This window comes from Octopus bimaculoides, chromosome 4 (genome assembly GCF_046866305.1).
Source record: "Octopus bimaculoides isolate indiv1 chromosome 4, ASM4686630v1, whole genome shotgun sequence".
Classification (NCBI taxonomy): Eukaryota; Metazoa; Mollusca; class Cephalopoda; order Octopoda; family Octopodidae; genus Octopus; species Octopus bimaculoides.
Genome location: NC_142931.1, coordinates 124,242,810 through 124,256,056, shown reverse-complemented (window position 1 = coordinate 124,256,056; position 13,247 = coordinate 124,242,810). Strand labels below are relative to the sequence as shown.

The window sequence follows — 13,247 nt, the reverse complement described above, 5'->3', positions numbered from 1 at the left end:
GTGGGAAGGAATCACTGAACAACAACTTTGCATCAGTCAACCCACCACTCTTAACTTATAGTTGTGTGATTAATGACTGAAAAGGCTACGTAACTTTATAACATTTTAATGCAATTGCTGTAAATATTTAATTTTGCAGAAATATTCAACCTACGTCAGTACAGAATAGTTAAATGCTAAAATTAAGACAGCAGCAACAAAAAAACAATAAACAAATAAAAGCTTAAAACTTTATAAAATTTACTAATTGCTTTTGTAGTGTTTTATGAGTGATTGTCATTTTGCTTTCATTCTTAAAGCTCTTACAGTGAGCATAGGATTGGTTCTTTGAAAGTTTCTTTGTGAAGAAACTCAGATATTGTAGATCTGAGAAAGCAGCAAAGTTAAATTGTGATATGCTGGATAAATCTCTTAAATTTTAAAAGATACTTGCACAATTTATTCTTAGTTATCGCAGAACCTTTTCTCACTGCTAAGTCAACTGAGAAAAATACCTATGCATGTAGAACAAGAGAAAAAAAAAAAAAAAAGGAAAACTAGTGGGAGAATCTCTATGGAGCCAGTTGGTCTGTGCAATCTAGAAGTCAAATATCTCAATAAACTCTTTATTAGTTTTATATTAACATAGGTTTTCAGCTCTAAATCTCAAGGAACAAAATTCCTTATAATAAAGACAAGATGGTTATAGCCAGAAATCTGATCAGAATGGTTTGTCCAATCAGCTAGCTCTGTACTATAAATCTACTTAAATAGAATAGAACAGTACTACTCAGTAACAATAATCTGATGTAGAATTTGAGAGTCATGTTTCATTAATTTTTTAAGAGAATAAAAATCACAACAAAAGCAAACATACTATTTCCATCAGAAATTTTTCTATTTTTGGAAAAAATAACAAAATTCTTTCACATATTATTTTTTTTTTGGTTGTTGTGGTAATGAGTATTCTAGAATTGAGAGAAAAGCCTTAATATATGAACAAATCTGGAAAGGAGAGGAAGGGTGACAGAAGAAGAGATGATTTTAAAAAATAATTTTTAATGTTTAAAGATTTTCACCCGAAAGTATTTAACCCAGAACCAACTTACAGCCGAAATTAGGCGGACTAAAACACACATTATCCAATAAAATTAATTGCATGAGAACGAGTAATGTTGCCATTTTAATATCACTGGATATCATGTTATATCATTAAATATAATGTTATATTATTTAATATCAGCCTGCAAGAAAGCAAACCATTGAACCAAAAGCTGAAAGCTCATATGTGTATATGTAGCGTGTGTGTGCATGTGTATATACACGTATATACATACACACACACATGTACAATTGCATACATGTAAGTATATATATATATATATATATATATATATATATATTTTACACATACACATATACAGCATATATAGACACAAATCATGAAGATGACATAGAATTTATAAGATAATAAGTGGAAGATGATGAACGAGAAGTAGAAGAAAAAACAAATAAACATGCAAAATACTGCCAAAAGCAAAAGAAAAAAATTCCTGAAAGAGAAAAATAAACATCGAAATTTCTTAAAACAATTTTTTCTGTTTTTATATATATATATATATATATATATATATATATATATATATATATATATAATCGGTGACATTGAAAAAGCATTAACGGTGAAGCATGATGACGGACATGTGGCTAAGTTTAAAACCATTTTATCACATGTAGCAGCGAGGAAATGGTAATAGTGGTTTCTAAAAAAAAAGGGAAAAAATATATCTAAAAGAATGAAAAAAAGGTGAAATAATGAGGAAAAAAAACAACGACAACAACAAGAGGTAAGAGAGAGGTATGAAAAAAATTGGTAAAGCACCTTATCACTGCATGTGTGTGTGTATATGAACATGTAATTTATTTATGTAGGAAAGCACCAATTTATACATAGATGTATGTATGCATACTCAGACACATAAATACATGTAAAGTATCAATTTATACATGCATACCTTATACATGTGTCTTTGTGTACATGTACATATATATATGCATTCAATGGTGTCTATGAATTGATTGTGTATGTGAGGTTGTAGCCATACATTAATGTATTTACTTGTGCAAGGGTGCTGCTTTCTTTTGTATGTATGTATGTGTGTGTGTGTGTGTGTGTGTGTGTGTGTGTGTGCATATGTGTGTATTTGTCTGGATGTGAGTTGTGTGCAAGGGTGAACTGCTTTCTTCCCTCTGTTTTCTGTCTTTCTCTCTTTCTTCACATATGGTCTTCAGATGTCGTGCAGAAAGATGTGGTACGAGTGGAAGCGGTCAGTTTTTGGAAAGAGAGAAGGCAGGAAAGGGGACAACGGCAGCAGTGATGGTGTTGTGTTGGCATTAAAAAAAAAAAAAAAAAAGAAAATGGTCTAGTGGAAATGCAGTCATACACACAGACAAACAGATAGATATACACACACATATGTATGTATACACACACACACACACGCACACATCTAGAAGAATGCGTGGAAAGAATTCATGCTTTGTGTTCAGTTTCCACAGCTACCTGGCAGAAAATCTACATCTTCAACTTGGGCTACTTCGGAACTGGAGGAGCTGAGGTTCTCCTCCTCTTCCTCCTCCTCCTTCTCCTCCTCATCCTTCGCAGCCGTTATTAATTCTCGCTGGACATCATGCTGGTCAGTACGAGGCATATCTGAGACAAGAAGAGAAATATCTAAATTGACCATCCAAGGCAATAAGGTTTTGTTGTTGTTTATTTTTGTCTGTGCTGGGGGGTTGGGGGGCAGGGGAAAGAGAGTGTATTAGTTTGTTTTAAAACCTCACTCAGGCTTAGAGAGAAGCAAGAAACAAGACTGTGTGATGCTCATGCCTTTCCCAAAATGTGCATATGTGTATGTGTAATTTAGTTGTAAAGTTATGTCTGCTGACAGGAATTGAACCTGCACCTCAATATTCTCTTCATGACAGTAACAACAACAACAACAACAACCAATATTCCTGAAGTTTCTACCCACCATTTTTCTTTCACTTCAATGAATTAATCTAAAATAATCTAATTAAATCTAATTATTATTTTCAGTTAATTTATGTTAAGGATGACATTTGATTGGATATTAGAATAACAGTTGTGTTCGAGCACCAAACTAAATGCCTTTCAGTATTTAGTTGTCGGTCTGTAATTGTAGGTTTTGAGTTCAGATTCAAATGGAGTCAAATTTGCTCCTTCACTGACTTGGGTGATGGGTGGGTGGGGGTGAAAGTGAGTTTGGTGTAAATAAAATATTGGTCATGAATTCAGTCCTCTCCCTTGCAAATAAATATATGACCTTGAATACATGTAAAAAAAAAAAAAGTCAAAAATTATCATTTCATCTTACAGATATGTTGTTATTTATGGAGCCAATAGCTTCAGACCTAGCCATTAATGGGGTAATCAATCTGACAATCCGGCTGACTGCAAGCTGTTTCAAAAGCCCAATATAGAGTTGCAAGTGACAGGCAGGACAAAGTAGCAAGGCTGGAAGGGGCTACTCTGAATATGCAATTGTAGACAAGAGATCCACATGTCTTTTATTTTTGACTTTGCACCTGCCCCTCTACACCAATTTCTACACATATTTCTAATCCCTTCATTTCTTTACTCTGCATCCTCCCTACTGAGTGTTTATTATCTAGTGTCCCACATCTGTAGCCCTTCTGGCAAAATAAAGAAATTATTATTAATATTATTATTATTGTTATTTTTTATTTATCTTTTTATCTTTTGGGGGTTGATAAAGTAAATACCAGTTGAGTATTAGGGGTCAATGTAATTAACCAAATCCCTCCCTCAATTTCAGGCCACGTGCCTATAGTAGAAAGAATTATTATTATTGTTATTTATTATTAAGGTTGCGAGCTGGCAAAATTGTTAGCACGCAAGAGAAAAAAAAAAAAAAAAAAGCTTAGTAGTGTTTCATCTGTCCTTACATTCTGAGTTCAAATTTTGTCTAGGTCAACTTTGCCTTTCATCCTTTTGGGGGTTGATGAAATAAGTACCAGTTGAGTATAGGGGTTGATGTAATTGACTAGCCACATCCCACAAAATTTCAGGCCTTTTGCCTATTGTAGAAAGTATTATTATTATTATCCTTAATTTATTTTCTCTGGGAAATTTTCAGCAGGGTGAAGTGTAAGGTTATTGAATGTTCATGACATATTTCATTGATTTGTATGATTTAGAATTTGAACCCAGAACCTACAGCAATGAAAATACTGTAAAGCATTGAATCCATTAACCTCCTCTATTACGACATTAATGCTAGCAGTCAAAATTCCTATTTTATTACATTGAAATAAGATGGACAGCATGATGTCTGCAACATCACAAGAAAGAAACTAAGGTTTGTGACTTAGCTTGCTAGAAATAACAGCTAAATCTATCATAAATTATGTCTACTGCTGTTCAAAGGACAACCAATGCTGGTGTGTTTATGTCCCTGTAACTTAGGGGTTTGGCAAAAGAGACCGATTGAATAAGTACTAGGCTTACAAAGAATGAGTCCTGGGGTTGATTTGCTCAACTAAAAGGCGGTGCTCCAGCATGGCCACAGTCAAATGACTGAAACAAGTAAAAAAGTACATATATATACATACACACACACACGTAAATATCAAACAATGAGAATGAGTACTTAACACTGCATTGGCGGATATTATTTGTGGATTAATGCTACCATTAGTTTCAGGTTAAGGAAGCCCTTAACAATTATCAAGGCTACTATATGGAACAGTATTTGTCTCAATTTTGGAGCCGAAAACTGATGCTCCATGTGATATATATATATATACACAGTGGCAGACTGGCCAGGTTGCCAGGTTGTCCAATGGCAAGTGGGCCTCTGTGCCATTAGAATCCATATATGGGGGCCCGTGTTAGTATCTAAGGGGCCCATCCCCTCAAGTTTGAGAGTTTTTTTATTCACTGCTGGTTTAAGCAAAGAGTTCACTTTTAAAAGTGGAAATAGAATGACTGGGTGGATATGCATTAATTATTTCAGCCTGGCTGCGTTTGTAGACAGTTGAAAAGAATACTTTTAACAAAAAAAAAAAAAAAAATTAAATGATAGCATTGTAGTTGTGGGTGGACCCCCTTAGTCTCCTGGCAACGAATATTTTTAGGCCCGATCCGCCACTGTATGTATATATGTGTATATATATATATATTTATATATATCCAAAATATGCTGTTGAGAAGAACTGGTTTAAGCAAAGGGTTCACTTTTAAAAGTGGAAATAGAATGACTGGGTGGATCTGGATGGTAATGGGTACAAGGCCAATTTGAAGTTCCTAATTTCAAATTTATGGCATATTCTTTTATATTGTTTTTGGGGTGATACACTTCATGCTAAATTTACTTAGTACACCACCTAGAGGAAGCAGGTACCAGATCATCAGCAAAAATGCTGTATGTAAAAGGATAGTATTATATCCTATGGCACTTTTACCAGCTTTAATGCCACAAACTAAAACTAATGACTGTTCCTTAAGGAGATTCTGTCAGAGCCATAAGTATTTTCTCACTAAACATTGGAGCAAAACAGGAACTATACTGTTTCTTTTAGTGGATTTTAGTAAATTAAGAAAATTCTAAAAAAGATTATTCCAAGTTTTAAAAGTGAAAAACAAGAAAGTTCCATAGATTTAACCAGAGAAAAACAGAGCAAAATTCAAAAGAGATAAGTTCATCAGACAAGAACAAAATCTTCAATGGAAATGTTAAATGCTGAATGTCAAAATGATGATGATGATGATGATGATGATGATAAAGCCATATCAACCCTGATTGAACAGACCTATGATTAAGAGGTGTTTCAGTTGTGACTATCCCATCTTTGTATAATCAGACACTAGCATTGTCTAACGAGTCCTTCTTTAAAATGGTAGGGAGTAATTTGAGGAGATATTAGTTGTTATTTCTAGCAGGTTTAGTGACCATGTAGAGACTTCCTTGTTGGATTGTGATGTAGTTACAGAATCTTAGTGGTTGCAGAAGAGGAAGGCAGTGTGTGGGAAACAAAGGAAAGTTTTAGGTGAAATAATGTGAGGGGGAAAAGAAAATTAAAAAAAAAAAAAAATTAAGAAATGGATAATAGAAACTGGGTAAGTCCAATTATAAAGGGTTTCTAACATAGATTAAATGGATTAAAAGGCAATCATGCTGATTAGGAAGAGTTAATTTCTGGGGAAAGGTGGTGCAGGTGTTGAAAAAACACACACACACACACTTCACAAAAAAATTCAAATAAATCAGACAGGAATGCTTGAAGCTTTAAACAAAAACAACAATATTCAACAGCTGAGGGAGAAACTGGTGTTGTCTTGCTTTGTGATGATTGCTTGCAATGATTTTTGTAAAAAGATAAATAACAATAATACTACAGCTCATAAGGGTTGTTGTTTTTATGATTTTTAGCATTCTAAAGAGAGCTAGTGGTGTGAAAGAGCAATGGAGTTCTCTGATAAACTCTGAGTATTAATAAGAATGTGGAGGTGCGTGGCTTAGTGGTTAGGGTGTTCAGCATCATGATTGTAAGATTGTGGTTTCGATTCCTGGACTGGGCAACGTGTTGTGTTCTTGAGCAAAACACTTCATTTCACGTTGCTCCAGTCCACTCAGCTGGCAAAAATGAGTAATGCTGCTATAGACTGGCATCCCATCCAGCTGGGGAACACATACGCCATTGAAACCAGGAAAGCGGGCCCATGAGCCTGGCTAGGCTTTAAAAGGGCGCATTGATTTATTTTATTTATTAATAAGAATAAACTAGCTGATCTGTCTCACAATACTTTCAAGCCAGGGACTATAGATAACTTCTGGATATCTGTGGACTAGCAGTGCTACTAGGGATGGGAGCAGTACTGGGTTGAGATAAATTTTTACAGGCATGGAAACTCTGTTACCCTTGTCTACCAAAAACTGATTGTAGATCGCTGAGTTGTGTAGTTATATTAAGGCATGTGGTGTTGTGGTTATGGTATTTGGCTCACGAGCGTAAGGTCATATGTTCAATTCCTGGTAACACATTGTGTCGTTGAGCAAGACAATTTTATGTTGCTCCAGTCCACTCAGCTGGCAAAAATGAGTAGTACCTGTATTTGAAAGGGCCAGCCTTGTCACACTCTGTGTCACCCCACTGCCTTCTTTTGATTAGGAAGGGCAGGCAATTTTCCTCTGTCTGATGGCTATAGTGAAAGAAGTTGTGTATTGGACAACACTGAAATTGTTAAAGACAGATAAGTTCCTCTTCAGCCAAGTCTGACTTTTTTCAAGTTCCATTTGGAGAAGAAGACAAGTGTTATGAGGTAAGTGCTGCACAGGCTGAGGAATGACAGCCAAGAGTGGGCACTTATTCTTTGTAGTCAGGGCATTCTGGATTTGTGGGATTCATAGACAGGTGTAGGTGACAGTCCTCCATGAAACTATCATACATTAATATGCTCAATACAGCAACATAATTTTTTCTCAGTCAGTAATCTATTTTCTTAGTAAACTATTGTATTTTGTGTCTCTGTAAGGTCCCCTTCAGGCAATAATAGAATGGACTATTATTATTATTATTATTATTATTATTATTATTATTATTATCATCATCATCAAGGCAACCAAGTTGGCAGAATTGCTGGTGTATCTGGCTCTTTACATTTTGCATTCAAATCCTGCTGAGGTCAACTTTGCTTTTCAGCCTTTTGGCGGTTAAAAGAAATAAAATTAAGCACCAGTCAGTACTGGGGTTACTGTAATGGACTAATCTTCTCGCCCACAACTGCTGGCCTTGGGCCAAAATTTGAAACCATTATTGTTGTTATTATTATTATTATTATAGGATAGTGGAGTGGTAGGAAATGGTAAAGAACTGAACTAAATGCCTCACATAAATTGTAGTTCAAATCCTATCGAAATTAACTTTACCAGTCATCTCTAAGAAATTAATAAAAATAAGTACCAGTTATGTACCGATGTTGATTTCAATTTACTATATACTCCTTCTCTCCAAATTTGAAGCCTTGTGCCAATAAAGAAAACTTATCAATCAATTATTATTATTCCTAGAGATGATAAGCTGGCAGAATTGCTAAAGTGTTGGAATAATCTTGCTGTGTTTTGCTGGTTCTTTATGTTCAGAGTTCATATACTGCCAAGGTCAATTTTGGGGGGGTCAATAAAATAGAATAGCATGTATTTAAGAATACATGATAGATACACTTAACCTTCTTTGTCGTGGGAGTTGTTGGTGGGAGCGACGCAATAGACCAATCCACTTTCACAAATTTCCTTTAACTTTCTGAGCTACTGAAGGAACCTTTACATGGTTGCCTGACCTGCTAGAAATATCAGCTAAATATCTCCCTCAAATTATACTTTACCTTCTTTAAAAGAAAGGTACATGTGTAAGATAATGTAGATTTATATGCATTAGATCTTAAAAATAAAAGTCTGGATGGTCATTGCTGGAACATTTTGGATATCATGGATCTGCTGATACAGAGTAACCTAGGGTTAAACAACAGCCTTGAGTCTAATAATCCAATGCAATAATACATCTGTATGTAAAACATCAGCCCTTACACTATCACAAATGAGTACTTTGGTATCTTGTCTCTAATAAGATCCAGAAAGTATAAAAGAGACAGAATACAGTGAGAGAGGAGGGGGGTAAGGAAAATTAACAAAACCTTGACAACTAGCTCCTCCCATTACCTTGTTGAAAGTAGTCACAGGGCAAAAACCATACGTCTCTAAATAAACCGCCATTTCAAGAAGCACATGTTTTACACTCTAAATCTTTGTCAACATGCCCTATAAGAGAAGGTGGGCATGGTGAAGGAATATAAACCAAATACATCAGTATAAGATTTTGTGGGGCCCATGTAACAAAGTAGGAATTTTAAAAAAAGTTTCTATAAAACTAATTTTTAAACATTAAATGGCTGTTGGGGTCCATAGATAAAAAAATGGTTGATAACCCCTGTTTTACACCCTAAATCTTTGCTCCATAATAAAGACAAGGTGGACAAGAAATGCAGACCACACACATCTGTACTCCTTTATCATGGGGATTTGGTCCCCAAAAAGACTGATAAATGAATCACCTTGTAAATGGAATGAATAGTAGATTCATTGACCCCAAACTTGCAGCCAACAGTAATCAAACTTCCACTGTCACATATTTTCTTGATTATCTCTACATTTTCCTGCAGAGAATACACTCATTTGTATTGTTTGTTAGGATCGGGCATTTTTGTATTTTTCTGTTCACTGGTCCCCATCTTTCATGGGTATGAGTTTGTAAATCCAAATAAGGAATATTGTGCCTTGCAGCATGGTCATGTAAACACAAGAGATAGTCAGTGCATTCTGGGATAGCTGAGCATTGTGGGTGGTCACTAGGACTTGTTTTTGAAGTACTAGCAAAATTGGCTAATTGCTGACCTGTGTTATCACAGATCAATCCACGATAAGCGTGACATGATCCACAATTGAGCATACCATGTTATCCTGAATCAGCAATGAATGAATCAGTGATAAATGAAGCTACATGTATTTATTTGATTGGTTACTTCTATACCATTGATTTAGTTAAGAACTAACTAGAACTACTTGCAACCATCAAACTACTGTTTTAGATATGCCTTCACATAGTCTCCTCCACAATCACTTCATTTAATCAAATGTTTATATTTCATACCATCCTATCACAGTTGTCAATATTCTCACAGAGCTTCTAACAGCACATTTTGACAGCAGCTTTAACCCTTTAGCAATCGGATTATTCTGTCAAATGCAATGCTTACTCATTCACGTTATTTTGAATTAACGATGCATTATCTCGAAGCTTCAAGGTTATGATGATGTGATTATTTTTAGAATAACATTGTAGAGTACGTGTGAGAGGTCAGATCTGGTCAGTTTGAACATAAAACATTTAGAATATTTTGGGCTGGATATGGCAGGTTTAAATGCCAAAGGGTTAACATCCTCATCCTCGCTTTTACTTTTGTTTTCCATGCTGGAATGAGTAGGATTGGTTATCCAAGTCTGGGTTAGTTCTTATATATCATCATCATCATTTAACATCCACTTTTCCATGCTTGCATAGGTTAGATGGAATTTATTGAGGCAGATTTTCTATGGCTGGATGTCCATTCTGTTGCTACCTGTTTCCAAGTAATGTAATGTATATATATATTATTCCAGAAGTGTCTGTGATAAAATGGTATGGCTGTGTGGTTATGAAGTTTGCTTTGCAGGCACATGGTTCCTGGTACCATTCTATTGCATAACACCTTGGGAAAGTGTCTTCTACCATTGCCCTAGGCTGACCAATGCCTTGTCAGTGAAATTTGGTAGATGGAAACTGTGAAAGCCATCATATGTTTGTGTGTTTATTTGCAAAAAATGTACACATCAATAAAACTGATGAGTAGAATAAAATCTTGTAGTATTTATCATGCCTGAGTTGCACAGACAGTTCTTTTGCATTCTTGCAATCATAAGTTACCCAGCAACTTGTTTATTGTAGTCAATGATGCTATTATTCATAAGGTATAGCATGATGTAAAAAAAAAAAAAAGAAGGTTAACCCTACAAACTGCATGAAGTTTAGAATGGACCCCATCAGGATATGCTCAGTAGAAGTGATGACAAATATTTCTCCCCCTTCTAACAACATTGTTTCCTTGATCCAAGAAACAAACTTAATTTTAAGGCTGGTGGTTAGTGTTATTTAGTCTGAGAGGGGAGATATAAAGATGCAATTATTAGAGAGTCTGATTGATAATGTTGCTGGTTTGGAACCTACACACACATAAAGAGCACATATCCTTTGTTGATTATTTGGATTACATATATAACCCTACTGCTATGTTAATTGTAAATCTTCGTTTAAAAAAAAAAATAATAAAAACCAAAACAATGCAGGATCTTAGTTCCCAATTATTAAATTACCAAGATTAATTTTTTTCCTAAAACTTAAACATTAATTAGACTTACATTATTAAATAGACTGAACAGTGGTGGTAGTGTAGTGAGGGTAGTAGTGATGGTTCTAGGTCATTGTGAGTGTGGTAGTAGTGGTCAATGAGGTAGAGATAGCATTGGCAGTCAGTCACTTAATAGCAGTGAGATATCAGTAAGGAGAACCCCACCCACACTATTTCAAAGTGAAGAGCTCAACCCACCTGGGATAGAAAAGGAAACAATGAATCAATAATTCTTGCCCAAACTGAAGAATTTCTTTAAGCAGGCCAATATCAAATCCAGACAAATTGAGACTCCCATGTTACTGTTTTCAAGAAAGTAACTAGATAGACATGGCCACAGTCACACTTAACACATTCTACACAGCCTGAAGCCACAGCAAAGTGGATGCACCAAAGAGTAGCAGGTAAAAAAAAAAAAAAAGAAAACCACAGAAGTCAGGGTGACGAGAATATGGTTGGAACTAGAAACAAGCAAGGGCAACTGGAAAATGGTTTGCTTTTTAAGTAGCACATTAGTAACACGATACCTTTCTCTTGGAATATATATGGCAAAGTCCGACGAGACTGTGTCCCTGGAGCAGAATATGTTCTACTGTGGCTCTTACACGGGTCCCAGTCTGGGTCCCAAGAATAGGCTCGCATCAAAAATTCTGGGTCAGTTGACTCTGGTGTCATGCTATCATCACAGCCTAAAGTGTCTAGTCCAGACTCTACTGTTATGTGAATTGGACTGGGGTCAGTCTCAAATCGTACTGACCTCTTTGCAGGTAAACATGTCAGCTCACTCTGTGGTTTTGAGCAAGCTTGAGACACAAGTGAGTCAGTCGCTGCACTCACGTTGTTCAACTCACCTTTCGACTCTGCGGAATAAACAACTTGCTCGGCTTGTTCACTTGTTTCAGCAATCTCTTTGCCTGTTTCTTTGTAAAGCTGCTCATAACTTGAAGAGCGTCCAGTTGGCTGAAGATGTAGGTCAAGTTGCTTTGTGTCAAAACGATCTCCAATGTCTAAATCACTGGCATTCATGGCTAACTTGCTGACTTCAGGAGCGAGTTGCACCCCATCATAAACATTTTCATAACTGGACATCATGCGTTCAAAGTCTTCTTCAGTTAGAGCTCGATCATCAGAGCCGCTGTCTTCTCTACAGGGTTGCTGAGATTGTACAGCAGCTACTTGCTCGCCAAAATCAGAACTGCTGATACTAGAATACGTATTGTTGTCTCTAGACTGAGATGATGACATCAACGCTGGTTCAGTGGAAACAGAATCTTCATCTTGTAACGTGGAATCAGGCATCGATATTTTGTTTCCCTCACAAACAATTTGTTCAACCATCTGCTCAAATATGATCTCCTGTTTGTCAATACCTGCACAAAAACAACACACAAAACAAAATGATACAAAATTGGAAATCATCTTTCATGCAACTCTCTCTCTTTTTCATACACATGCACATACACACAGACACACATGCAGGGATTATCCAGTTTAATTTGGAGTTTCTGAGATTCAAATTGAAAAGGTAGAATAAATACCAACAGCCACAATATATTTCAATCTATCCAATTGGAAACATTGTTTTGCTTTAAATATTCTTGGATTCAACTGAATCCTTTCCACTTTGCAGTGAGGATGTATCTGGGACACATCTTCATCCATAACTGCCAACACACTCACACATAAATAAAAGAGGTAAATATTAAACTGGTGTTTAACACAGTTTTTAGAAAGTCATATGAACTAAAAGATGAGGATTTGGCTGCTGACGACTATCATGGGTTGGATGAATTTGCAATAAACTGTTTCTCAAATTGCATTTTGTGTTATTTTGTATGTGGTGCAATGGTGTTCATAAACAATAGATCTAACACCACTTAGCTTTTTTGTTATGTTTTAATCAGCCTATTGTAGCCCTCTAGCATTCAGATTACTCTGTCATATGTAATGCTTATTTATTCATCAGGTTTTGAATTAATCATGCATAATCTCTTAGTTTTGAGATTCTGATGAAGTAACTGTTTATTTTTAGAATGAAATTGTAGGGTAGGTGTGAGAAGCTGGATCTCACCAGTTTGAACATGAAACAGGTAGAATATTTGGGCTGGACATAGCCAGTTTAAATGCTATGTTTAAATCCTACCTATGTTGTCACTGTTTTATGTCCAATTTCTGTGTTGGCATGGGCTGGACAGGTTATCATGGTCTGAGGTTGACCTTGTTT

The 13,247-nt window shown here is 35.7% G+C and overlaps 1 protein-coding gene across 12 annotated transcripts in view; it reads right to left on the bottom strand.

Annotated features, from left to right (window-relative positions):
* Nucleotides 1–13,247, bottom strand: part of LOC149136220 (uncharacterized) — an 86,124-nt gene that overhangs the window by 29,501 nt on the left and 43,376 nt on the right. For 7 of the 12 annotated variants that reach the window (XM_089351399.1, XM_089351405.1, XM_089351401.1 and 4 more), the window contains one exon: nt 11,551–12,393. The exons of 1 other annotated variant lie outside the window; for it this stretch is intronic. In XM_089351399.1, coding sequence (XP_089207525.1) covers nt 11,551–12,393 — 843 coding nt within the window. Of the gene's footprint in view, nt 1–2,542; nt 2,693–11,550; nt 12,394–13,247 lie in introns of all 12 variants that reach the window. 4 more of the 12 variants (XM_089351408.1, XM_089351409.1, XM_089351404.1 and 1 more) reach the window with 3 other exon arrangements.